The sequence below is a fragment of the Doryrhamphus excisus genome, chromosome 15 (assembly GCF_030265055.1).
Source record: "Doryrhamphus excisus isolate RoL2022-K1 chromosome 15, RoL_Dexc_1.0, whole genome shotgun sequence".
NCBI lineage: Eukaryota > Metazoa > Chordata > Actinopteri > Syngnathiformes > Syngnathidae > Doryrhamphus > Doryrhamphus excisus.
In genome coordinates this window covers 6,168,662-6,195,700 of record NC_080480.1, presented here as the reverse complement: position 1 = coordinate 6,195,700, position 27,039 = coordinate 6,168,662, and the positions used below count along the sequence as shown (strand labels likewise).

Genomic DNA, 27,039 nt, shown 5'->3' with positions numbered 1-27,039 from the left:
AAAAACTGCATTAGAATGGGGGCGCGATACAGTATATGAAGGGATGACTGTATATGTTTATATTCCTCTTTATCATGCATTTCTTGACTGATGCCAGGTATAGTCACGTATAGCCACTTTTTGTCTGCTATGTTAAGTCTGCAGCCTTTGGTCACATGATGAAAGTACCTGTCTGAACGCTGAGCGAAGCATCTTCTTTTAACCGAGAAGCGAAATGTGAAGGCAGCCTTACAGCAAAGAGTACGCATAAATATATAGAAATATATCCTATATACAACGGTATGCATGTATAAACCTTTAGACCCTTAAGATAAGACAGACGGAAAAATACTTACACCGTATGTACGAAAATTTGTCTATTCAGATCACCACGGTACTTGGTGGAAAACAAGTTTTTTGCCCTTTTTCTGCTGCTGATAAAGGGTTAGCAGGTAACGGCTACCAGTAAATCATCTAGGGCCATTATTAGTTGACAGAGGACTATCTACTTACAGCAGAAATTTCCTCTTCCTAATACTGGAGAAACGATGACTAACGCATAGCCACTGTGTAACATTGTCGCGTGACGCTACGCTTAACAGTCTAACACGAGTACATATTTGAGCAACAACACACAGAGTGTCTACTCATCTCACGGCACGCTTGGAGCACCAGACGGCGTGTGGAAATGAAGCGTTTTAGATGAGGAGTCAGGACAGGATAACGGCGGGACACGTCGTCATCAGGGGACGACGCGCGGATGGAGTTCAGTGCCTTGTGAAAATGAGCTCCTGCACACACAAAAGTAGCAGATGTTGGAGTTACTGCCGTGTCATTTCACCACTGAACTTGTGTCACCATCGCTCCACTCTCCCCGTCAGACTTGGTACAGCTGGCATCCCATAAACTTCCTCATTACATTCATTCATTCATTCATTTTCTACCGCTTTTTCCTCACGAGGGTCGCGGGGGTGCTGGAGCCTATCCCAGCTGTCTTCGGGCGAGAGGCGGGGTACACCCTGGACTGGTCGCCAACCAATCACAGGGCACATATAGACAAACAACCATTCACACTCACATTCATACCTATGGACAATTTGGAGTCCCCAATTAACCTAGCATGTTTTTGGAATGTGGGAGGAAACCGGAGTACCCGGAGAAAACCCACGCATGCACGGGGAGAACATGCAAACTCCACACAGAGATGGCCAAGGGTGGAATTGAACCCTGGTCTCCTAGCTGTGAGGTCTGCGCGCTAACCACTCGATCGCCGTGCCGCCCCTCCTCATTACATATTGGAATTTTTTTTTTTTTGCATGTGATGCTGGTTCGGTTATCTTTTTCGTGCTGCTTTGTTTGGGCTCAAAGCTAGCCTAAGTGCCGCCGCTGTCGGCCTTTTTCAAGCCTCAAACAGTCCCATGCAGGCAAAGCTGGTTGCCGGGGCGACACAACGTGTCCCCCAACGATTCAACATTCGGAAGGGGAGGCGCTACAGGTGGTGGAGCCCTTAAGAGGAAATACAGATGGGCTTCCCGTTTTTGTCGTACTGGTAGACCAGCATCTTGATGCAGTGGGAGTTGGCGGGTGAGATCCAGGGGCTGCTCGTGATGGAGAAGTTGTGGCTGGCGTAGAACGGCTGCGGTTGTTTCCGGCAGTGGACCAGCGCTTGCAGCACGTTGGCCGCCATGCCCCTGAAGCGCTTGCTGATGAAACAGTAGAGGAAGAAGTTGACGCCGGTGTTGAGCAGAGCTAGCATGTTGGCCAGGTCTGTCAGCATGTGCAGCAGGCGGCCGGCGCCCGGCGACGCCGGAGGCGAGGAGTAGAAGTGGTAGAGGATCATGAGGGTGCGAGGCGCCCACAACACGGCGAAAATGGAGGTGATGGCGAGGAGGATGGCGGTGGTCTTGCCGGTGGAGTAGCCGCGCATGCGGAAGCAGCTGCGGCGGCGGCGTAGCTTGCGCACGATGACGGCGTTGAGGGAGAAGAAGACGGTGCAGGGGAGGAGGTAGATGGTGGCGCAGTGGGCCCACACTAGCACGTGCTGGGCCGGCGTTCTGCCGCTCTCACTCACGCCGCCGCTCGCCATGACGGGCAAGCTGTGCCACAGTTCAGGCCACCAGTAGTACGGCGCCGCGGAGAGCAGGCACCCGATGTAGACGCCGACTATCACCCTGCGAGTGCGGGCCGGGTAGGAGACGGTGTGGTAGCGCAGCGGGTGGCACACGGCGATGTAGCGGTCGACGGTGAGAGGCACGGTGATCCAGATGGAGGTGTGGATGGAGCAGAACTCCAACACCTGCACTGCACTGTTGATGGATGGAGGCAGGGGCGTGGCCAAAATGAAGTCCTCCAGTATGAAGTCAACAAACACGATGAGGAGCAGGACCAAGATGTCGGCGGCCGCCAGCGCCAGGAGATAGTTGTAGGACGACTTCTGACGACGCAGCACCAGCTGGGACAGGATGACCACCGTCAGGATGTTGGCTGGGGAGGGGAGGGCAGCATGGGGGGGTTGTGATGACGATGACAAGTTAGTAGTGAAGTTCCAGGCGAAGTGGGTGTGATTAGGAAAGGAGTGAGGGGGAAGGAAAGAAAGAAAGAACATTTGGGTTAGTAGACGGGTCATAAAAGAGGAACAGCACTCACTAGCCGTGTGACTCTTGGCAGAACTGACATCACGCACCCACGGACACATTCAACACACTGCATGTAAAACACAATCTGCTGCTTTCGTCTGAGTCAGACAGTCAGGGAGTGAATCAGTCAGACAGTGAGTCAGTAAGAGAGTATATATGACTGACGGAATCAGTAAGTGAATGAGTCAGTAAGAAAGTGTACATCAGTAAATGAGTCAGTAAGGGAATGCATGCAAGTGAATGAGTGAGTGAGTCAGTAAGGGAATATATATGAGTGGATGAGTCAGTGAGTCAGTAAGAAAGTGTACATGAGTAAATGAGTCAGTAAGGGAATGCATGCAAGTGAATGAGTGAGTGAGTTAGTAAGGGAGCGTATATGAGTAAATGAGTCAGTAAGGGAATGTATATGAGTGACTGAGTCAGTAAGAAAGTGTACATGAGTAAATGTGTCAGTAAGGGAATGCATGCAAGTGAATGAGTGAGTGAGTCAGTAAGGGAGCGTATATGAGTGAATAAGTCAGTAAGGGTATGTATATAAGTGGATGAGTCAGTGAGTCAGTAAGAAAGTGTACATGAGTAAATGAGTCAGTAAGGGAATGCATGCAAGTGAATGAGTGAATGAGTCAGTAAGGGAATGTATGAGTGGATGAGTCAGTAAGAAAGAGTACACCAGTAAATGAGTCAGTAAGGCAATGCATGCAAGTGAGTGAGTGAGTAAATGAGTCAGTAAGGGAATGTATATCAGTGAATTAGTCAGTGAGTCAGTAAGAAAGTATACATGTGTAAATGAGTCAGTAAGGAAATGCATGCAAGTGAATGAGTGAGTGAGTCAGTAAGGGAGCATATATGAGTAAATGAGTCAGTAAGGGAGTGCATGCATGTGAATGAGTGAGTGAGTCAGTAAGGGAGCGTATATGAGTAAATGAGTCAGTAAGGGAATGTATATGAGTGACTGAGTCAGTAAGAAAGTGTACATGAGTAAATGAGTCAGTAGGGGAATGCATGCAAGTGAATGAGTGAGTGAGTCAGTACGGGCGCGTATATGAGTAAACGAGTCAGTAAGGGAATGCATGCAAGTGAATGAGCGAGTGAGTCAGTAAGGGCATGTATATGAGTGAATGAGTCACTAAGTCAGTGAGTCCCTTGTGCGAAGGATGGATAATGATTCTTTTAGAATCAGGACACAAAAAATAATTCATTCATTCATTCATTTTCTACCGCTTTTCCTCACGAGGGTCGCGGGGGGTGCTGGAGCCTATCACAGCTGTCTTCGGGCGTAAGGCGGGGTACACCCTGGACTGGTCGCCAGGCAAACAACCATTCACACTCACATTCATACCTATGGACAATTTGGAGTCGCCAATTAACCTAGCATGTTTTTGGAATGTGGGAGGAAACCGGAGTACCCGGAGAAAACCCACGCATGCACGGGGAGAACATGCAAACTCCACACAGAGATGCCCGAGGGTGGACAAAAAATAATGTTAAAACATATTTAGAAGGTAATAAACATGTTTTCTGTGTTCAACATGTCTTATTTTCGCTTCTTATGTCTACTACATTGGGTATAAAAGTGAATATAGGGGTGTTATTTCATGTCTAGAGGACTTTACTAATGTAAAAAAAATATCTTACAGGTCTTCACTTATCACGTTCGGGATTTCCATTGGGAATTGTGATTGGGAACCATTTGATCATTTTTATAATGTGTGTGGTTTAAACACATACAGAATGATGAAGAACTGTGTTTCTGCTTCCTTCTTCTTCCTGAATTAGGCTCCCGAGTCATGAAAGAGTATACGCAAACATGAGTTGTCATGAATGACATGAGTCAGCCAGTGAATAAATGAGTGGGATGAGATGTTCCTGCCAGATTTGGATGCAATGTTTACAGCCCGTCCCCACGCCCCCATCATGTCCACCTGCTGCGTCATACCAGGAGCATCTGCTTCTGCCTTTGGGCAAAATGGTTGGCTTTAATGGAAGAAAAGTCCTAGATTAAGCAAGAAGAGGAGAATAACGTGCATCCTCAGCTTGACGATCAGCACTGCTCTACATACTCCGTGCCGCTTGCTATTGAGCTGCTACATCAAAGCAGCCACAAGGACATCCCATCTCTCTGTGCGCAACCTTCCCTTTTTTCCCTCCCAATCTCATCAACATACGCTGGAAGAAAAGATTTATCACTGCAGTGACTTTATGTGCGGCAGACAGGAGCAGCAGCATCCACCTTTGCTGCAAATTATTACCTTGTTTGTTTTTGATCCCCTGGCCTTGCTTCGCGTTCACATCATTTTGACATCCTAACTGTCAGTGCCATTCATTCCTCTGGGGGGAAAATAAATATATTTATACATGTTTAAATATATATTTCTATATCTCATGAACGCCACTGTTGAAAGTTACAGCAACATTAACTTCAACGGCTTTCTGTTTTGGCTCATTGAATTTTCCTTACAATGAAAAAGAAAGATGTTCACTCATAAATTTTTTTAGGATGTTATTACTTTCATAAAATGTATTAATAATAAGGAAGGTTAATAAAACAACCACCAAAACGTCAGCCATCTGTTTTCTGTTGCAGTGTACAATAAACTTCCTCAGTTTTTCAAAATGATCTGAATTAATAGATCATACCGTTTCGTGCTTGAATGCAGCCTGTTATTTGTGGCAATGTTTTTTTTTTTGTAAAATAGAAGACATAAGTAAAATAGGAATCTAAGGCATTGAGAAGATGCATGTAGATGCTGTGATGATATGTAGTATTCTACACAGTTGTCAGCAATGTTACAGTAACAAGACCAGACCTGATCCCTGGGCACAATAATCCCAAATAAAAACACAGGTTACCGTTACCCACGCCAAGCTAAAACTCAACTCTGAACAAACCCCTAACATCACTTCATGCCCGCCCTCCACTCAGCTCCCCGAGCACCAGAACACATTTATAGAAAAACACATGAGTCTTATTTATGCCTACTATATTCAGTAATAGGCATGTAAAAGTGACTACAGGGTTGTAATTTCACATATAGAGAGCTCTAATGTTAAAAATATATTTCGATGGTGGTAAACAAGTTTTCTATGTCGTATTTTCTCTTATTATGCCTACAATATTGGGTAATAGCAGTGTAAAGGTGACTGTAGGGGTGTTATTTCATGTCTAGAGGTCTCTAATAATGTTGAAAATTTATTTAGAAGGTGGTAAATAGGTTTTGTATGTTTTAAATGTTGTATTTTCTTTTATTATGTCCACTATATAGATAGATAGACTCCCTTTATTGTCATTGCACAAAAACACAGTAGTGAAATTGCCAACGAAATGTCGTTGCCTGGCTCCCATATAATAACAGACACAAAAGAAGATAAGTAATAATAAATAATAATAATAATAATAATGTGGAGAATAAATAGATATAATAGACACCAAATATGAACAACATAATGTAAAGTGCAGCGTGAACAGTAAATTGCCCAAATAATTAAAAAAAATAATAATAATGTAAGTAAATGTAGAGGGGCTTATTTGGCATTCAGCAGTCTGATGGCCAGAGGGAAGTAGCTGTCTCTGAACCTGGTCATCCTACAGCGGATGCTGCAGAGCCTTCTCCCCGATGCCAGGCGAGAGAACAGTCCATGCTGGGGGTGTGTGGGGTCAGAGCAGATCCGATGGGCTCTAGATACACACCGGCTGTTTGCTATGTCCTTAATGGGGGGGAGCTGGGTCCCGATGATCTTCTCCGCTGTCCTCACCACTCTCTGCAGTAACGTCCAGTCCGAGGCCTTGCAGCTCCCAGACCAGACGGAGATGCAGTTGGTCAGCAGGCTCTCGATGGTCCCTCTGTAGAAGGTGGTAAGGATAGGAGGGGAGAGGGAGGCTCTTCTCATCCGCCGCAGGAAGTGCAGTCGCTGCTGTACCTTCTTCGCCAGAGCGGAGGTGTGGAGTGACCAGCCGAGGTTGTCCGTGATATGCACCCCCAAGTACTTGGTTGTGTTCACAACATCTACGGCTGTGTCGTTGATGCTGAGTGGAGTGTGGCTGGGTCTGGATCTCCTGAAGTCGACGATGATCTCCTTTGTTTTGTCAACATTCAGGATCAGGTTGTTCGCCTTGCACCAATCCACAAGGTGTCACACTTCCTCCCTGTAAGCCAGTTTGTTGTTGTCCTGAATGAGGCCCACAACTGTTGTGTCTTCCGCGTACTTCAGGATATGGTTGCTGCTGTACTTGGGGCGACAGTCATGGGTCAGGGTAAACAACAGGGTTCTCAGAACACATCCCTGGGGTGAGCCGGTGTTCAGGGAGATGACACTGGATGTGTTGTTGCCCACTCTGACATACTGGGTTCTATCTGTGAGGAAGTCAAGCAGCCAGTTGCACAGGGAGGTCTTGAGGCCCAGTGGCTCCAACTTGCGTACCAGGTCCTGGGGGATGATCGCGTTGAATGCTGAGCTGAAGTCTAGGAACAGCATCCGTACATGGGTGTTTTTCTTCTCCAGGTGCTCCAGGCTCAGGTGGAGAGCAGTGGAGATGGCGTCTTCAGTGGAGCGGTTTGGCTGGTACGCGAATTGGAAAGGGTCGAGTGATGGGGGGAGTATGGAGGTGATATGGTCCATAACCACCCTCTCGAAACATTTCATAATGGTTGATGTGAGTGCAACGGGCCGAAAGTCGTTCAGACATGTAATAGATGGTTTCTTGGGCACTGGAATTATTGTGGCGGACTTGAAACACGGGGGGGCTACAGCTTGGGCCAGTGAGGTGTTGAAGATGTCTGTGAGCACGTGGGCCAGCTGGTCTGCACATTCCTTGATCACCCGTCCTGGAATGGCGTCTGGGCCTGCAGCTTTCCGCACGTTGACCTTCCTCAGGACTCTCCACACAGCAGCAGTATCAAACTTGACTGCCTGTTCATCGGGGTGGGGGGTAGCCTTCCTCGCAGGGTTATTGTTCAGAGCCTCAAACCTTCCGAAGAAGTCATTTAGCTCATTGAGGAAGCTGATGTCATTCTGGCAGGGTGCAGGTCTGGCTTTGTAGTCAGTGACAGTCTGGATGCCCTGCCACAGTTGTCTGGTGTTGCCGGGGTCCTGGAAGAAGCTTTGGATCTTCCGGCTGTGGGCACGCTTTGCCACTCTGATGGCACGGTTCAGATTTGCCCTTGCCGATCTGAGTGCCATCACATCACCAGATTTAAACGCAGCATTGCGCATTGGGCAATAGAAGCGTAAAGATGACTATAGGGGTGTTATTTAATGTCTAAAGGGCTCTAATGTTAAACACGGATTTAGAAGGTAAACAGGTGTTCTATGTCTTAAATGTTTTATTTTCTCTTATGTCTACTAAAATGGGCAATGGGAGTGTAAAGGTGACTATAGGGGTGTTATTTCATGTCTAGAGGGCTCTAATTATGATATAAACTGCATCTAGAAGATTATAACAGTTTTGATAACAGAAGATGAACAGTTTTTCTATGTTTTAACTACCAAAATGTTCCATTTATTAATAAGAATCACTTCTCACAGCTAGGTCTGGAGCCCATTAACCACGATAAAGGAAGGACTACTGGATTATATCATGACAGGCTAATCTTGTTAAGTTAACGAAACATCAAAATCGTGTGTGTGCTGTGTCACTTTCAAGGCATCAATAAAAAAAATTCCCTTCATCTTCTGATTCCATAAATATAATGTATAACTTCCTGCATGGTCATTTATTTGCTGGTGCAGCATGGCGCCAATCTCTTCCAGATGAAGACGCATTGGACATTGATTTGCATTCCAGCAGCACTAAATGCACTTAGCCGATGTGCGTGTGTGTGTGTGTGTCCCGCCCCTGTTTGGTAATAGAACCGGAATTTGATTAAAAGCACCATCTTCAAGACTGCTACATCACACTTCGCAGCCACTATCAGCTAATTACAAATGGCCAATGCAGCTCTCGCTTAATGGATGACGGTGTCCTTGCCAGGCTGGAGGATGTGCAGCTAAAACCATGGCGACACACATGTAGGATCAAGCGCGCAGATAGCGAGGGATGAGCTTATTCATTATAGATGGAAAGCAGCAGTAATTACTGTATGGCAAAAAAGAGGCATCAAGGTATAATAAGTGAGCAAAGACACCACGGTATTCACAGGGCTTCAGGTGGAACGCTCATTGATTGTGCTATTGACTCGTTAGGTTTCATCAACAGGCAATTTGTGTGTTCTTCATCAGGTTCACTTAAAATTTCATCTCAACTTAGGAAGAACCCGCCCTGCAGTGATCTACTGCCGGCGCGTTTCATTCTGCATGTCTCATCGCCGCACCGTGACGAAGGAATCTTTCTAATTGTGCACAAAGATGAGCACTCTTACAAATCTTGCACAGTAGAGCTGACCTTTAATCCGCCACCTCCCTTTCTCTACCTCGCCTGCCAATTACTGCACTTTCGGGGGGGCAGGGAAGAGCCGGAGTGGAATGGAAGCAGTGAATTGTTGGCTGTGGCTGGCCGAGGTATATTATTCTGCACGGGCTCCCCAGTGGCGCTTCCGGAGACAAACAAAAGGGATTCACGGTGAGCTTGACATTTCCATTTAGCCCTGTGTTAGCTTACGCCGGGGTTCCCCATTCATTCCAATCAACTCTTGGCACTCTCCGTCGCCTTTGCGGTCACGGGGGAGGCAGGTGAAGGCGCCTGCCATTTTGCAGGCATGAACACGTGCCAAGTACGGGGATCGTCTGGGGGAGGGCGTGCGGAGAAAATGCATACAAAAGCAGAAGCAGCACGTGCAGGCTGCCTGCATGGGAATGTGGTAGGAAATTGGATGGTGACGTACAATATTGTCTTTACATTCAACTGTTTTAAAGTTAACACAAGCATCTATCTAGTATTTTCTACACCAATACTGCGGCTGACCATCATTTTAGTGAGTGAGTGCATATAAATGAATGACTGAGTGAATGTAATTAAATGTTTAAGTCTTAAGAGTCTTCCTGGAGTCTATATAGCAGTCAACGCACCCCATGGGAAGTGAAAGTTTGTTCAGCTTGTGTGAGTGAGCACAATGTATCTATTGTGTCTTTTCTGCTATGTTCCCCAACTCTGATTGTGCTATGTGACTGTGTGTTCATTTACTGTATAGAGCAGTTGCTGTGTCCCTCTACAAAGTGAATGTTACGTTTGTGTAAGAGAGACTGGCTCAAAGTGGTTCCAACTGCGCTCATTCTCCTCTGAGTACTTTTCCATGGGTTATCTGTCTTAAGAGTCTTCCTGGAGTCTGCATAGCAGTCACCGCACCCCCTGGGAAGTGAAAGTTACGTTTGTGTAGACGGGAAAGTTCAGCTTGTGTGAGTGAGCACAATGTGTCTTTTCCACTATGTTCCCCAACTCTGACTGTACTATGTAATTATGTGTTAATATACCGTATAGAGCAGTTGCAGCGTCACGCTACACAGTGAAAGTTACATTTGTGTAAGAGAGACTGGCTCAAAGTGGTTGAAACTGTGCTCAATCTCCTCTGAGTACTTTTGTGTCATCTGTCCTAAGAGTCTTCCTGGAATCTGTAAAGCAGTCACCGCACCCCCTGGGAAGTGAAAGTTAAGTTTGTGTAGACGGGAGTTCAGCTTGTGTGAGTGAGCACAATGTATCTATTGTGTCTTTTAAGCTATGTTCCCCAACTCTGATTGTGCTATGTGAGTGTGTCTTAATATATCATATAGAGCAGTTGCCACGTCTCTCTACACAGTGAAAGTTACATTTGTGTAAGAGACATTGGCTCAAAGTGGTTCTAACTGCGCTCATTCTCCTCTGCATACTTTTGCACGGGTTATCTGTCTTAAGAGTCTTCCTGGAGTTTGTATAGCAGTCACCGCACCGCCTGGGAAGTGAAAGTTAAGTTTGTGTAGACGGGAAAGTTCAGCTTGTGTGCGTGAGCACAATGTATCTATTGTGTCTTTTCTGCTATGTTAACCAACTCTGATTGTGCTATGTGATTGTGTGTTAATATACGTCCCTTTACACAGTGAAAGTTACGTTTGTGTAAGAGAGATTGGCTCAGAGTGGTTCTAACTGTGCTCATTCTCCTCTGAGGAGTGTTCCATGGGTTATCTGTGAGAGTTGTGCAACTCTAGTTGTGCTATGTAAATGTGAAAATGTGAAAAGAAGACCTTATATGAAAGTTTTACACAGAAAATGAGTGAGTGAGTTTGAGTGTATAGAAATGAGGGGGTGTCAATCAGTGATCAATGATGAAGTGCATACTAACAAGTGTGTGTACAAATGTTTGAGTGAGTGAGTCAATCAGGGCAAGAATGAGTGTCTATAAATGAGTGAGTGAGTGAGTGAAAATAAATCATAAGTTCAACATTGGAGGTTCAACTGTGGGTTCCTTTGCTGGGACATGGGGACGTCGATGTGGGGGTGTACTTTGACACACACCTGCAACACCTCCCCATCTGCACCTGTGGCCAGCAGGTAATAAGAGGGCTTGGCTCCAGCTGAGAGGCCATTAGAATGACCTGTGGGACGGATAATGGGATGTTGTGTGTGTGTGTGTGTGAGGGTGTGTGTGTGTTTGCATAGGTCACCCCTCCTGTCTATTTGTGCGGGAGTGCTTTTTGTGCCGGTGCTGCCGCTCCTGCTGCTCTCCAGATATAACGAGGCACACAGGACCATTGACATGCTTTTTAGCAACAAAGGAGAAAACGCAGCATGCATCCCCGGGCTGTGTAACCCGGCTGACTCATCCACCCCCCCACCACGCACCCCCCTTACCTCCACAAGGAAAGAGACACGTTGGCAAACACCAGCGGGCAGATTAACACCTTCAAACCTGTTGGCAAAACACACACACCGAGCAGCTATCCGCCTTCCTCAAGGGCCTCTTGTAAGAAAGCCAGAACATCCATGATGCCACCCAGGAGATAGACACCCCCGCCCCCTAAAGAAAGAACCAATTAAGGCTTTTTTTCATGTCATTTGGAGGAAATGGAAGATGAGCTTTGATGGGTTACCCAGAGGCTAATAAGACTGGAGGAGGAAATAGACAGAGGATGAGGGGTGTGATGAAGGTTAGCGGGGGTTACAAAGAGTGCGGAGGCAAGATGAGAATCTCACACACACACACACACACACACACTCACACACAGAGGGGGTGAATATCAAAGCTCACTTAAAAGGTCACATGCACTTTGTTCCTGATGACAAGCTCTTTTTTCACCTTTTGTCTCCTTTAAGTGTCACAAAGCGCCTTTTCGGTCTCCATCCCAGCCTCCACATAAACAGTAACACACATACGTACACATATATGTGATGTTTTCATCGAGGAATAAGCGCGGTGTGATGTCATGTCAGTTGTGAGCATGATTAGCTGGATGTGGGATCTGAGATGTGGTTAATTAACACCACAACCGCAAAGCAAAGCAGAAGGAATCTTCTCTGAGGCTTTCACTCATTATTGCTGCAGATTTGTTACATGGAATATTTGTTCATTTTAATCATTTTAATTAGCCAGGCTCGAGGGATATCTGTCGTTAAAAAGATGAGAATGGATGCCTACCATCATGGCAGCAGTGCTGGCGTCAACGCTTGTAAGTAGACAAACTAAGGCCCTGTGAACACCAATACGGACGTTTTTAAAACATGTATTTTTTGTGCATTGTGGTTTATCCATTCACACAATTAAACGTAAGCTTTTGTCCTGAAAAACTGAAAATAGGGTCAGCATGCCACTTTTATACGATTGGCTACTTTATTTTACAATGAAAGATTCATATCCACACCAGCAGATGTAACCGCTGTCTTGTATTTATAGGTTATCAGATGGTTTGTCTGGTATCAGGCCAGGTATCATGCCCCCAAGTGTCAGTATCAGTGGGGGCATGATACCGGGCCTGATACCAGACAAACCATGTGATGATCTTATTATCACATACTATTTAATCATGAGCTTATTATCACGTACTATTTAATCAAAAGACCATTTTGTTTCCAGAAAATGTTCAGTTTATTACATGTATTATATCTAAACAGTGTAAACACAACAATTGCAAAAATATTTCAACAATAATATTTTATCAACAGTCTTATCTTATCAATGTCTGACAATTAAAGTTCCATTAATCAAGTTTGGGTTTTTTGGTGACTGGAGAAGCACTAGGCACTAAGCACTCGTGTGCTGTTCTCTGATTGGTTGTTTCACGGGCACGATACCAGAGCAGCGCGCTCTGAGTGGACAGCTATGGGGGCTGATACTGGACATGGTGATAAGGAATGGTATCACCATGATATCACATATCACATATTAAATTGGCCCTGTACCCTAGAAACCGCCCATGAATGATACGGGAAAAGGCCGAAATAATACTGTGTCAAAGCCCAGGGCAGTGATACTGATAAAATATAGAGTTTAACCATGTCCAATATCAGCCCCCGTAGCTGTCCACTCAGAGCGCGCTGCTCTGGTATCGTGCCCGTGAAACAACCAATCAGAGAACAGCGCACGAGCGTGAACACACACTATAAATATTCCTAGTGCTTCTTCAGTCACCAAAAAACCCAAACTTGATTAATGGAACTTTAATTGTCAGACATTGATGAGATAAAATGATTGATAAAATTGATATGATAAAATATTATTGTTGAAATATTTTTGCAATTATTGTGTTTACACTGTTTAGATATAATACAATAAACTGAAAATTTTCTGGAAACAAAATGGTATTTTGATTAAATAGTACGTGATAATAAGCTCATGATTAAATAGTATGTGATAATAAGATCATCACATGGTTTGTCTGGTATCAGGTCCAGTATCATGCCCCCGCGTGCCAGTATCAGCCCTCGACCTTCGGTTGTGATAACCTATAAGTATCAAACTGTTGTATTCTGCTGTTTGTATACTGTATGGAATGATTCTGTTTTTAAAATACATCATTTTCTAATCGTATCATAACCCGTGTATCTAGATGCGAATTGAATCATCTACCGCAAAGAGATTTTTTCCTATTTATCATAGAGAAAAACTCAGGGATTAAATGTGATTAATTATGTGTTCATGAATTAAATATTTTTATTAATTACAGCCCTAGCTTAATCTCTGGCTGTAAATGTAGAATACTGTCAAATAGGACATCTTTAGCTGTGAATCCCTCTGGTAGCCTGGTTAGTTTCCATTTTGTTGCGTGAACATGCAGCGTTCCTCTCACCTGCAGCATTTATGTGATTGCAGCATTTTCCTGTTGCTTGTGTTTTATGAGGTTTGGGAGCGTTGTTCGCGCGTTTGCCACCGTGAAAGAGCCCTTGAAGACAAAGAGTCTTGTTGATGATGCGAGGGAATTGATGCCACTGCAGTGATCTTGGTGTTTAACCTCACCTCTCCTGTTAATAACACACTACAGTTGATCTCACTTTCATTAAACCCTAAGAGACAAACAGTGTAGGCGGTGCTCACTTCTATACTTCCATGAGTGTTGTGTATTGACACACAAATACGATGCTACACTGAGAGAATTCTTACCCTGGGGATGTACGGCGGCAGTATACTGGAGATACATATTAAAGTATTGGCCACACAGCCATAGAGAGAGAGAGTGGTGCTGGGCCAACTGGGTTTGCTGCTGTCATGGCAGCCTTTTGTTGTCAGCTGTTCAAACACTGTGTGCATCAACAGCATCCCAGATTTATTGCTTCAAAGCCCCCCCCCACACACCACACACACACACACTTCCTTGGCCCTGCTGTGTGTGCTGTGGCTGATCAGGTGTGGCTCATCTCGCACGGGACACAGCCGCAACTTTTATCCATTTCTGCGAATATTCCTTCTGTCTTGAGCATCAACAACACCTTGACATCTTTCTCCATCACCCCCCCCCCATCGCCCCCACCAAAGATGCCCGCCTCTCACCGCTGAAGATTGGCGGATCGATAGTCCAAACCGAAAATCAATGAGGGGCGAGCTGGTCATTAAGTGGCTGGACGCCCTTCTACTACTGCGTGACGAGGATCAGGGGGGTTGTTAGCGCTCGACATCCCTGACCTTTTTCACCTGATGGGGGCGGACAAGTATGGGTGGGAGGTTTCACATGTGCACTTAATGAGCGCACACATAAACTCTGCAGGGGAACAGATCATATAGCGTATATCATATTGGCTGACAGATGCTAACATGACAAAAACAACCAGGCCATTTGCCTGAATAGACATTAATGTGACATTAATGTCCTGTTGTAAATTCCCAAGCTCACTTTCCGAGGAAGACGTTTTGCGTGCTACTTGTACCAAATGCTCATACTAGATGGGGAGGGGGGGGGGGTCATGGGACACACAAAAAAGCACCAGCACCGAGTCCTTTGAAAAGTGCAAAAGGTTTGCCAGAGACATCCATGGCATCATACCAGCGGCTCGGAGGGTGTATCCCAAAACAGTGCACCTTGCTGGGCCACGGCAGGTAGCTACCTCCCCTCTATACTCCGCTTCTCCTGGTACTAGTGATGTGCTAGTAGTCATGATATTTGATTAACTCAACAATACATTTGGTCAAATCCTGAGCTATTCCAGTCCTTTTTACGTCCAGGTGGTGGTATTGGTTATCCGTATCATATTGTTGGTAAAAATTAAAAAAAAGATGGTACTACATATCATCATAGCATTGTTGAATGATTTATATTTGTAGTTTATTTCATTTAGCCATTCTTATGCTTGACAATGTTTTACTGAGGCAGAAAATACCTAACATTTGCTTAAATATGCATATTTTTGGACTAATAATATGCTGTCCTCATCCACAAAACAGCATGATTTATTCATGAATATATTTTCACACTTTTTTTTTCATCACAATTAAAAATGAGTGCTATTTTCTTTTGCAAATGCAGAGTTGTTGATACAACTCCTACACTGGATGTCATTAGAATGAATTTTTGTGTGTGATTTAACGATATCTCCAATTATAATAGACCAGAGAGTGGTAATGATTTCACACGAATCGTATTTTCATTTTGCGTAATGAATTCCTTCCTGTGAGGCTGGCAGCACACTAGACTAGATTTTTTTTTTCCGGCATGGGCTCAACTGCAGGTTTGAGAATACACAATAATGTACAAAGATATATGGGTCAATGCTAATAAATGGAATATGTTCATGTTTAGAACGCTGAAAAACTGTTGGTGACTTTTAATGTAATGTAACATCATGTCTCATACTACAGAGTACAATAGTACTACGTATTTATAACTTTCAATATTTTTGGACTAATAATGGGCCATAGTCAACCACCAAGCAGCCAACATTTATTAGTTATCTTTTGAAAAGAACGCGATATCGTGAGAGAGTGATACAGCAATGGGATTACTGTAATCCCATTCAGGCAACATGGCTGCCGTGCCGCTGCTTGCGACGTCGTAGCAAGCACAGAGAGGAAGGAAAAGGAGAGAAAGAACGCCATTAATTAAAAGGTGACAATTTGTCACAGCTCAGCTGTCGTTCACCCCCACCGCCCCCCCACCACCACCACAGAGAGGTGCAACTTGACTGCCTCTGCTCTTATTAATCTCTCTCCTCCCATCTGATGGCTAACTCCAGTCTGGATGGCCTTGATCTCTTTTTGTCACATAGTTATTATTGCTCGCCACTTGACATCCCCCCCCAAAGCATCGCACCCATTCCAAAGGTCATGACACGACAACACAGGTTTTGCGTGCTAACCGATGAAACATCGGCAGGTAATTAAACTAACAGCTTCCCTCCCGATCAATCGGCAGCATTAAATAGGCGTGGGTCCGCGGGTCACGGCGGCATGGCTGGCACATGGCGAGCTCATGAAACATTCATGTGCGAGCGTCATCATGATTGAATAAGTTCCAGTCGCTGCCGCAAAGTATCAGCCCGCCGCACTCAACCCGGCCATTAATTCAGACAACTGTTGTAAGATTCCATTACGCTCTCAGGTTACAGTGATTAAACAAACAGCCCGCCGCCATCATTCGTCGACGAGGAGGATACCGCAGGATCTAATAAAACGGTGGCGGCAGAGGAGATTGTTCCTGCGGCAACTCGCCATCCCGCCATCTCAGGGAGGAATAATTAGGAAAGATGTGGCCGCCGGGACTTGACTTTTACAGGATGGAATAAAATCCTGTACAGCAACTTCACTTTTAGGAATGAAAATGTCATTTTTATAACAGGAACTTAACACGAAACAGACGCCATCTACTCTACTGAACAAAGTCACAAATCACATGAAGACATCATAGTTCCCTCCTGATTGGCTGTTGCTCCTCCATGGCCAAAAATTCTGCAGCGTGCAATGTGGTGTGAACAATGAATAATAGCAGTATAAATGTGACTATAGGGGTGTTATTTCATGTCTACAGGGCTCTAATCATCCATTTATTATGTATTGTGTCAAACAATACATAACAACATCAAATGAAAAGACATGCACAGAGTATATCTCATATATTGCATTAATATCATGACCTAAAATGTAATTAATCATTTATTAAAGTGAACAATTTATTTAAGCATTGACTAATTATAATTATAAATCTATAATTTTTAAATTAGATACATTTAATGAAATAAATCCATCCATCTATGCCGTTTATCCTCACTAGGGTTGCTGGGTATGATCGGGCCTATCCCAGCTGATTCGGGTGAGAGACGGGGTACGCCTGGACTGGTTAACGAAATAAATATGAATTATTAAGAATTACTGCAAGAAATAACTAGTTGCAATACACATATCATGTCAGGCTCTGTTTATCTGAAGTGTTAAGTATTGATATTTTGATTTGTGGTTTGATTTTGGAGTATGAAGAGCTAGTATCGGACATATCGATATTTCTGTATCGATCCGCACATCGCAAGTCACCGTTTTTCAACACATCAGCAAAATGATAAGCGCTATACAAAATGGATGGACGGTTTTTGAATCGTATCGTAACCCGTGTGTCGAGATGCGTGTGGACTTGTCCAGCACAAACATCCGTACTGACGGATTCCACCTCTTTAGTACCTGAAATGTGTCATGTATGCATGACATCCGAAAGAAAGCTCAGCAGCAGAGCAAATACTGAAATTATTTTAGGATGTGACTGTGATGCTGCAGGTGGTGATCGGGCTCTATGATTAGGCGACAGATTCTTCCTCTTTCATCTGACCTCCACACACACACACACACAAGTTTGCTTGGTGTGAGGTAGTGTGGGGTCACCTCCAATAGATCAGGCCGTGTGACAGCGGCAGTAAATGAGTCTGACTGGGAACAGACTAATCGGTCACTGGTAAAGACACAAGCAGGAAGGGTCATCCATCCATCAGGTGGAGACGCGTAAGGCGCACTTGTCGCAGAGGTCAAAGTGTTGCTTTTTGTGCAAACGTTGCATGTGCAGCAAGAGAACGCATTCAGGCTGAGAAGAGCAGCAATACGATGCAGTCAAAGCCAGACAGACAGAGAAAGTCTACATAGTATGCACGCATGTGTGTGTGTGTGTGACGGCCACAAGGTCACAACACAGCATCCTGACATCCCGCACAACGCATCAAAAGGCGCCGACAACTTTGAGAAACAATCCCCGAGCGCTCCCGTACGCAAGCGTCTCTTACCAGGCAGGCCCAGACACAGCAGGACGCTGTAGTAGATGACAGGCAGAGGTCCAAGGGGGCACCCGGGGGCCACCTCTGAGGGATGCTGCCCGGCGCTCCAGCTGCTGTCATTCGGGGGGGGCACAGGGAAGATGTGGCTGTGCTCCATGGCTGCGTCCTCTTCCTCAGCTGCGCTCGGTGTCAAGAAGCCGGACCACCGCTACCACCACGCCAGCAGAGTGCTTGCTGACCGCCGCTCGTTTCTCCGTCCTTGTCTGCCAATCGGCACGTGTGAGTGTGAGGAAAGGTGGGGGCCGTGGAGGGGAGGGGGGGGTAAGAATGGAGGAGAGCGAGGCGAGACGTGGGAGGAGGAGGAGGGCGGCGGGCGAGGTGAGATGTGTCGGCGGATGAGGGAAGAGGAAGGAGGAGAGCGGAGGAGAGATGAGTGAGATGGGGAGGATGCTGCAGGAGTGTGCGAGCGAGAGAGCGCGGAGCGAGAGTTGGAGAGCAAGGGCGAGCGAGGGAGAGAGGGACGAAGGAACGGGGGGGCAGGTGGGAGACGGACAATGAGAGGAGTTCATGCGATTGTGGACTATTTCAACACTAGAGACAAGAAACTTGAATATAACTTAAGAGGAGTCCGTGTACAGCTTGTAGGGCAGTGTAGATGTAGGAAAATGGAAGCCATGATTGTGGAAACAGCTGGCAACATAGAGTAAGTGTCCAAACATTGTTATCCGGCACTGCCTTAATCCTCTTGGGCGTGGAATTGAGCAGAGCCTCACTGGTTGTTCCTGGAAACCACATCCACTCTTCCATGTTGACGTCACTGGTGGATGTTACACAATGTGAGGGTGCCCCACCGGTGCTCCACTAGGTTCCCGCTTGCCCCCTCATCTTGAGGTGCGTTTGGGCTCCTTATCATGCTGTAAAAGTCTTTCCCATATGTTAGAATTCGTGTGAACCGTGTCGGCAGCACTCGTGTAGCCGACCGTACCCCAGACCATGATGCTGGACTGTAGGCAAGGCACAATTATCCTGCTACTTGTTTGTATTTCCAATTATTTCTACTGTGCCATGACTCATTCCAGTGGATAGTATAAGCTGTACACAGACTACTCTAAAGTGTCATTTCCCTATTACAGCAATCCCTCGTTTATGCTGGTTAATTGGTTCTAAACCTGACCGTAATAAGTGAATGAGTAGTAGGAAGTAGGATTCCTTCTTTTGTAGTTATGGCGTAGAATGATCTTCTAAATACATTTTTAAAACATTATTAGAGCCCTCTAGGCTTGAAATAACACCCCTATAGTCACCATTACATTCATTCATTCATTCATTTTCTACCGCTTTTCCTCACGAGGGTCGCGGGGGTGCTGGAGTCTATCCCAGCTGGGCGAGAGGCAGGGTACACCCTGGACTGGTCGCCAGCCAATCACAGGGCACATATAGACAAACAACCGTTCACACTCACATTCATACCTATGGACAATTTGGAGTCGCCAATTAACCTAGCATGTTTTTGGAATGTGGGAGGAAACCGGAGTACCCCGAGAAAACCCACGCACGCACAGGGAGAACATGCAAACTCCACACAGAGATGGCCAAGGGTGGAATTGAACCCTGGTCTCCTAGCTGTGAGGTCTGCGCGCTAACCACTCGACCGCCGTGCCGCCCCCATTACATTCATATTAACCAATATAGTAGACATCCATCCATCTTCTATACCACCTATTCTCATTAAGGTCACAGGGATATGCTGGAGCCTATCCCAGCTGACTTTGGGTGAGAGACGGGGTACAACCCTGGACTGGTCGTTAGCATTTAGTAAACATCATCAGAGAATATAAGACATTTAAGAGTTTACCTTGTAGGGGAGCAGAGTCGGTGGCGGACAGGACGTGACATTGGGATTTCGTTTTCGCTTGCTGTGGGCTATGGCTGCAACAGTAACCTACGTTATTATTATTGAGTTAGATTATTATTAGAGGTGCATGATAATTATGCTTATACTGTGTTTGTATTCTAGTTCATTTAAAAATGCTTCATTTGGGCAGAAATATGTATTTGCTTAAATATGTTTTGACTAATAGGCTGCAGTGAAGCACGAAGCAGCAATCATTCATTCATTCATGTCGTGAGGGACAGCTGTATTGTCCCGTGAGAAGATGAAGGGTGTACCCACGTGTAGGCTGATGTCATTTTGAGGGTTTTAGTTGGATTGGCTCGCGGTGCGGCGATGCCGTCTCTAAACACACACGGGACAGACGGATACCTGCAAACAATAGCAAATCCTCAATGTCATGTTACTATACATAATGAAATAGAGATTCAGCAAACCTTCTAGGTTCTGGTCCAGGTCATGGAACGTCTTCCTTTAATGGTGTAGGAGAGAACCTTCCCAACTTCCCCCCACTACGTTTTAAAGCAGAAATGGAAAAGTAGAGCAATGACCTCGCTGGAGATTTGTGCGTCCTAATCGTCATTCTTTCATAACCACGATTCAGAGAAGCCTTAAAGTGCTTCTGGGCCAGGCACGGTCCATTTGGAGAACTTGCAGAATGTGCCTCCATCATCCCCCGTGAACCCTGTGTGCCAGACACAAAGGGTGGATAAGAAAGAACCTGAGAGAACCCGATGAAAGGATCTGCTCATAACAAACTACAAGCTGTTTTATGGACATTGATGTGGGAGAATTACGAGGCTATAGCAGAAATATTGACAATAAAATTGCACTATTAGGACAATTAAATTGTAATGAGTTGACTATGACTTTAATCTTGTAAAGGTAGAACTTTTTTTATTGGAATATTACAACTTTATCCTCAACCCATGACAACTGTTCGCATAACGACTTTTTACGCCTTTATTCTCACATCCTGACAACTCTATTAGGTACGGTATCGAATTAAATACAACAGAGGAACCTCGGTTAGCATCATTAATGCCTTCCAGGAGGTCGGACTCAGACTGAAACATACAAATAATACAAATATTTTTTCCATATGACAAGATTTCAAGGCGTCCTGACATGATCAACGTTGCTTAAATGTGTTTGGAATTATGTTTTACATGAAATTCTCAAAAAGCCAAGCACTACCTGAGCCACTACCTGAAATTAATGTAAGGGTAGTTTGGAAGCTGAAGAGCTGAAGCTGGACTGAAATGCTGTGGAAATATGCTGGAATGGACGTGCTGTTAAAAATGTTGAAATGTATATCAGTATATAAGGTCTTTAGAAGAAAAAATGAGCAGAATGTTAAACGCAATGTAATTTTATGAAACATGAACAACAATTAGGATGTGAGACGACGCTGCCAGATGAGCTATGCTAACCTGTAGAAGAAGCTCAAAGTGTCATGTGATGTTTCATCAGTAGCGGCTACCGTTTAATTTCTGTTTGTTTTTAGCAGATTAATGTCCTAGTGAGGCTCCAGCATGCCTGCGACCCTAGTGAGGATAGAAAATGGATGGATGGATAATCTTCTAGAGGAGCTGTGAAGGATCCCCTTAGGAGAGGGGGGCCAAGCACCTCCACTCCCACCCTTGTCTCCGCTACTACTTGATGAAGCATTACGGTCGGCCCTTGCCACAAAACAAGTCAATCACGCCCTATCTTGTGGTGTGTGATGGAGGCGTGATTGCGTTGCGTGTGTTTGTGCGCCACCAGGTTGGTCTGGCATGAGCGTGTGGACACTTTTTTGCAAGCACAATAAGCTGCTTCTGAAAGCAAAGTAGGGCAGCTGATGCTTCTTATGCATTGTTTGTCCCTTTGACCTGTTTGCATCCCGTGCTGATGAATGTGCATGTGATGAGGTCGGTGAGAGGCCCTCAGAGCACCGTGCGCATCTTTGTGTGTTCCCGTGTCTCGTTGTTAACACACGGGCGTGCGTGTTGACTTTATGGCGTAGCACATTAAATAAATAACAAGCAAACAAGTGATGAAAAATGGATGCTGAGGTGCGAGGGGAGTCGTTGAAACGAGTGTGTGAGTGCTGTAATAGCTTGTCATTCATCAATTATGGATGAGGAATTTGTTTAGCGTGCCAAAAAGTACATTAACTCGGCTAAAGAAGAATGGGTCACGGAGGTCACTGCCTCTTTTTCCCCCCCTCCGCTGTAATTTACAGAAGCACCACATAAGAATAATGAGCAGGCAGCTGAGTGTGTGTAACAGAGACAATATGAGATGTGAATAAAACATGAAAGACGAATGATGACGGGGAAGGACTCACTCATACGGTCATCGTATGAAATATGCCTCTGGATGCTGCCATGCACCCGCTCTCGCTGGGGAAATTAGCAGGCAAACATTCATTTGCACCTCCAGATGCACAGTCTCAGAGTCTCCCTGGGTCGGGTCGGGCAGTCCAGATCCTGCCCCGGCAAGCAGCAGCTGGTCCGAGACCACCGTTGTACTGCATATCATAACAAACAAACAAACAAGCAGTGAAATTAGCCCGCTGTGATGGCTCGCAAGGAAACCTTGACATTAAATATGCTACATGATGGCGAATAATAACTACACCTCAGATATGTTTCTGCTACAGAATCCCTAAGAGGGAAATACATTTCTATATATTTGTAGTCACGCCCGTTGCTGTTTGTGTGTGCGATCTGCTCCTAGTGGGTGAGAGAATATGCACTTTGTGTTTTTCTTTGTGTTGGAGAACTCTTGTGTGACTGTATGGGGTCAGAGGAGATAAACAGCATAGAAAGTAATGAATGGATGGGTATTGTTTTGTTTGTTTTTTAATGTCAAATGTTTTTTCACATTAATGTGCATACTTGCATTTTTACGTAACTAATTATTATTGTAGCTTGTGAAATCAAATAGGTTTGAAACAAAAATTTGAAGCTGTTGAACTTTAATGATTAGTCGTTGGCCCTCTTCTGCTTAAGTTGCCATACACCACCCTCTAGTGGCTAATACCCGTCATTACACCATAAATGACACCGCAGTGGAAAGTTGGACCACAGGATGTGGTCATCAACACTACTTGGGACATTGACGGGCCCAGCCTTCGTGGGCGGTGTGTGTTTTTGAACCGACAGTTTACAAATCCGGGCCTATTTCGTTGGAAGAGGTGAGCTCTGACATGAGATGACGTAGTTGTCTTTCCTCGTTCGTAGTGTGTTGTTGTTGTTTACGAATGCGCCTCCATCTTTGTTGTGCAGCAACAACGCATCAGCTAATGCTAAAAGCTGCTGCCCTTGTTATTTTGTGTTCATGTAGATATTACGGACGTTAACTGTACAGTCAGGGTACAAATCATGTGATAAATTCTCTTTTATGTGACGTTGTATGATGTCTTAGTGCCGCACATAACACGTATATGTTATATTGTAAATGATAGTATCAGTATGTGTTTATATTTACCTAATATACAAATGAACTTCCACACAATACCTGCACTATTTAATTTATTGTAATTGTATTTTTCCATTTGGTGCAGCATTTGTTAAAAAAAAAACATGCATCTCAAATGAATTCAAATTAAGTAATTAAAATAGATTAAATGTACTTGATATTCATTCATTCATTTTCTACCGCTTTTTCTCACGAGGGTCGCGGGGGTGCTGGAGCCTATCCCAGCTGTCTTCGGGCAAGAGGCGGGGTACACTCTGGACTGGTGGCCAGCCAATCACAGGGCACATATAGACAAACAACCATTCACACTCACATTCATACCTATGGACAATTTGGAGTCGCCAATTAACCTAGCATGTTTTTGGAATGTGGGAGGAAACCGGAGTAACCGGAGAAAACCCACGCATGCACGGGGAGAACATGCAAACTCCACGCAGAGATGGTACTTGATATTAAATGTATAAATTCATATATTGGAGGATTTGTGATCCATCAGCATATACAGTACAGTACATGACTAAAAAACAATGTATACTGTAGAGCCACACTAAAGTAAAATTGTTTGTAGAGCAGTATAGTGGATCATATTACATAATGAGTGCATCAGCCATTATTGTATGGATGCACTTTGTAGTCTTCTATGACAATCTAGCTGAGATATTTCCTAATTGATTGACTTGCATTCATTTAACACCACCAACCTCCTCTTTGTGCTTCATGTTCCTGTTCAGGTTGCGTGACATCTTTCATCTCCTGATCCCTGCTGTTGCGGCATCTTGGCTGTCCGCGTGTCAACCATGCACCCCTCACACACAGTCGCCGCTCTGGTGTGTCTGTTGGCGGGGGCCGTGGCCGCCGTTCAGAGCCCACCTGAAACAGGTGAGGAGGGATGGGGACGGGAACACGAGGAGACGTAGACATGTGATGAGCTCCGTTCCACCGTAACGGTTGTCATCATGTGACTCCTCCACCAGTCTTCCTGGACAAGCAGCAGGCCAGCTCGCTGATCTCTCGTCACAAGAGGAGCGTCGACGGCGCCAACCAGCCGTCCTCCACCCTGGAGCAGGCCTGCATGGAGAGGGTGTGCACCTACGAGGAGGCCCGAAAGCACTTCCAGGACTCGTACCGCACGGTAAGCTCCACGTTGTTCATGTTGGGAAAGGTCAGTCTGGACACTTACGATCCTCGCCTTCTCTTCCAGGACATCTTCTGGTCCGTCTACATCGGTAAGTCCATGTGACGCTTTGACAACTGATCACGTGAGGCTCATCTCCACTTCCTGCCCGCTCAGACGGAGATCAGTGTGCAGACAGACCCTGCAAGAACGGGGCCTTGTGCTCCGACAGCGTGGGAGGCTACGACTGCGTCTGCAAGGCGGGCTTTTCGGGGGTCCACTGTGAGACCGGTGAGGCCTGCATCATCAAAGAAAAAGAAGAATTAAAAATACAAATGAATACATCTAAATCATTTAGGATTAGAAATAAAGCATGTATTTATTTTATTATTATTACTGTTAGGCTTGCATAATTCAATGTAAAAAATTATATATTTTTCAAATTTAAATTCAATGTAATAATAAAAATATTAAATGCATAAATTAATTGCATAATAAATTTAAAATATATATATATTTTTTTTTAAATAACAAAAAATTCAGAAAACATGAATAAGATGAGCATTATTTCTGCATCATCTTTCCTATCCTATCCAACTGCGACAACATGCACCTCCTCCGTTTCCTCCCTGCAGACCAGACCCTGTGCGTCCTGGAGAAGAACAAGGGATGCTCCCAGTTCTGTAAGCCGGGCTACACGTCCTACGAGTGCTCCTGTGCACGCGGGTGGAAACTCAGTCGCACGGACCGCAATAAGTGCGAACCTGCAGGTATGGAACAGCGATGATGATTATGATGATGAAGTATGAGGAGAGTTATCAATCCAGCTGTCTCTCACCTTGTCAGTACGCTATCCCTGCGGGAAGGTGAACAGCCTGAGTCGCTGGGAGGAAAGGAAGTCCAGCAACGTGCGGAGTAATTATCAAGGACTCGCCTGTGCCTCCGGAGAGTGTCCCTGGCAGGTGGGAACACAAACGAATGTGTCAAGCACGTCTCAGAGACAAATGCAACACAATGCAAAAAGACAAGCTTCACAAGAAAACAAGTACAACACCAACATTTTAAAGTGCATGCAGAGCTACATAAAGCTGATGAAAACATCTGTAAACAACACAGCAACCAGATGTCCTTGTCAAAGGTGGAGAAAATGTGCACTTGTACTGATGTTTGTCTCCACCGGCGGCGCCCACAGGCTATACTCAAGAACTCCGAGTCTGAAGGATTCTGTAGCGGCATCATTCTGAAAGAGAACCTGGTCTTGACGTCGGCTCAGTGTGCGATCAAGTACAGCTCCTTCCAAGTGGTTGTTGGTGAGAAAGGAACACAACACAAAACATAACAAATCACACACCTTGAAGGTATGTTTGGATGAGTTTGGTGTGGAAGAACACGCGTTTGGATGAAAATCATCCAAAACATGCTTACACGCCCCACTTGCCTCAAATCCTGCGTTTGTCAGATATTGGTACTTCAATCAAGGAGATGATGGGATGAACATTTTATGGCAATATTAGTGAATTCCTGTGGTGGCAACGCCCAGCTTCCCAATACTTTAATCCGTTCTCCATCTTGTCATCTTCCCGTTTTCCTCAGGCAAGCGCAAAATGACCTACGATGACGGCGAGCAGACCCTCTACGTGAAAATATCCCACATGCACAAACACTACGTGCCGGGTCGCCCCGAGAACGACCTGGCGGTGGTGGAGCTCCGCGATCGCATTGTCTTCAGGAAGGATGTGACTGCCGCCTGCCTCCCCGAGAAGGACTTTGCAGAGAGCGTCCTCATGACCGGAGAGCTTCCCGCCGTGGTCACAGGCTGGAAAGACCCCCAGCAGGGAGTTTCTTCCTTTCAGGGCCCGCTGACCCTCAACCACCTGGCGTACAACGGTCTGGCTCAATGTCTGGAGACTCATCCCGACGTGATGAACAACAAGATGGGCTGCACGACCGCCCGCGCCAACGCCGACTGCACCATGAGCTCCGGCAGCCCCCTGCTCACCTTGTACAGGGAGGTGTTCTTCCTCACCGGGGTGGTCAGCCAGCCGCCAGGCGCCGACTGCAGCAAGGGCTACGTCTTTCAGAAAGTCTCGCGCCACCTGGGCTGGCTTCAGTCGCTCATGCGCTCCCTCTAGTGGACAAACGTCCTGCACTTCAATCATACCCACATCTACCCTCTTACTACTGTACGACTGTATCGCTCACTTCATAGCTGCCTGCGGTTGCTCATCCACAAGGTGGCGCTCGAGTAAAGTAAAGCATAAGTGCACTGAATTATTCAGCATGTGGATGTACCTTGGAATTCATAATAATCATCTTGTTCTTGTTTGACGTGTAATCACCATAACCAAAATAAACTTATGTGTCATCTCCTGTA

The 27,039-nt window shown here is 45.4% G+C and overlaps 2 protein-coding genes across 3 annotated transcripts; one reads left to right on the top strand and one right to left on the bottom strand.

Moving 5' to 3' along the window:
• gpr139 (G protein-coupled receptor 139) lies at window positions 1–24,959 on the bottom strand. 2 transcript variants are annotated; one of them, XM_058049808.1, is made up of 6 exons: window positions 24,253–24,959; window positions 22,416–22,598; window positions 20,521–20,768; window positions 20,366–20,455; window positions 18,202–18,642; window positions 1–2,463 (listed from the first exon to the last, which is right to left on the bottom strand). In XM_058049808.1, exons 5-6 carry the CDS (start codon window positions 18,347–18,349, stop codon window positions 1,487–1,489), a joined length of 1,125 nt encoding a protein of 374 aa, XP_057905791.1. In that variant the 5' UTR covers window positions 18,350–18,642; window positions 20,366–20,455; window positions 20,521–20,768; window positions 22,416–22,598; window positions 24,253–24,959; the 3' UTR covers window positions 1–1,486. The 2 variants fall into 2 exon arrangements, with proteins under 2 accessions (XP_057905791.1, XP_057905792.1); XM_058049809.1 differs by lacking the exons at window positions 20,366–20,455; window positions 20,521–20,768; window positions 22,416–22,598; window positions 24,253–24,959 and having other exon boundaries at window positions 18,202–19,673.
• On the top strand, window positions 23,119–27,039 carry proza (protein Z, vitamin K-dependent plasma glycoprotein a). Its single transcript, XM_058049807.1, has 9 exons — window positions 23,119–23,267; window positions 24,283–24,430; window positions 24,526–24,683; window positions 24,753–24,777; window positions 24,843–24,956; window positions 25,301–25,435; window positions 25,512–25,627; window positions 25,858–25,975; window positions 26,259–27,039. The coding sequence occupies exons 2-9, from the start codon at window positions 24,349–24,351 to the stop codon at window positions 26,795–26,797; spliced, it is 1,287 nt and encodes a 428-aa protein (XP_057905790.1). The 5' UTR covers window positions 23,119–23,267; window positions 24,283–24,348; the 3' UTR covers window positions 26,798–27,039.

Coding starts and splice junctions, on each gene's coding strand:
- proza (XM_058049807.1), top strand. CDS start 24,349: ATGCACCCCTCACACACAGTCGCCGCTCTGGTGTGTCTGTTGGCGGGG. Junction 24,431..24,525: donor TCAGAGCCCACCTGAAACAG/GTGAGGAGGGAT, acceptor CTCCTCCACCAG/TCTTCCTGGACAAGCAGCAG. Junction 25,436..25,511: donor CAATAAGTGCGAACCTGCAG/GTATGGAACAGC, acceptor TCACCTTGTCAG/TACGCTATCCCTGCGGGAAG.
- gpr139 (XM_058049808.1), bottom strand. CDS start 18,349: ATGGAGCACAGCCACATCTTCCCTGTGCCCCCCCCGAATGACAGCAGC. Junction 2,464..18,201: donor GCTGTGTCTGGGCCTGCCTG/GTAAGAGACGCT, acceptor TCCCCTCCCCAG/CCAACATCCTGACGGTGGTC.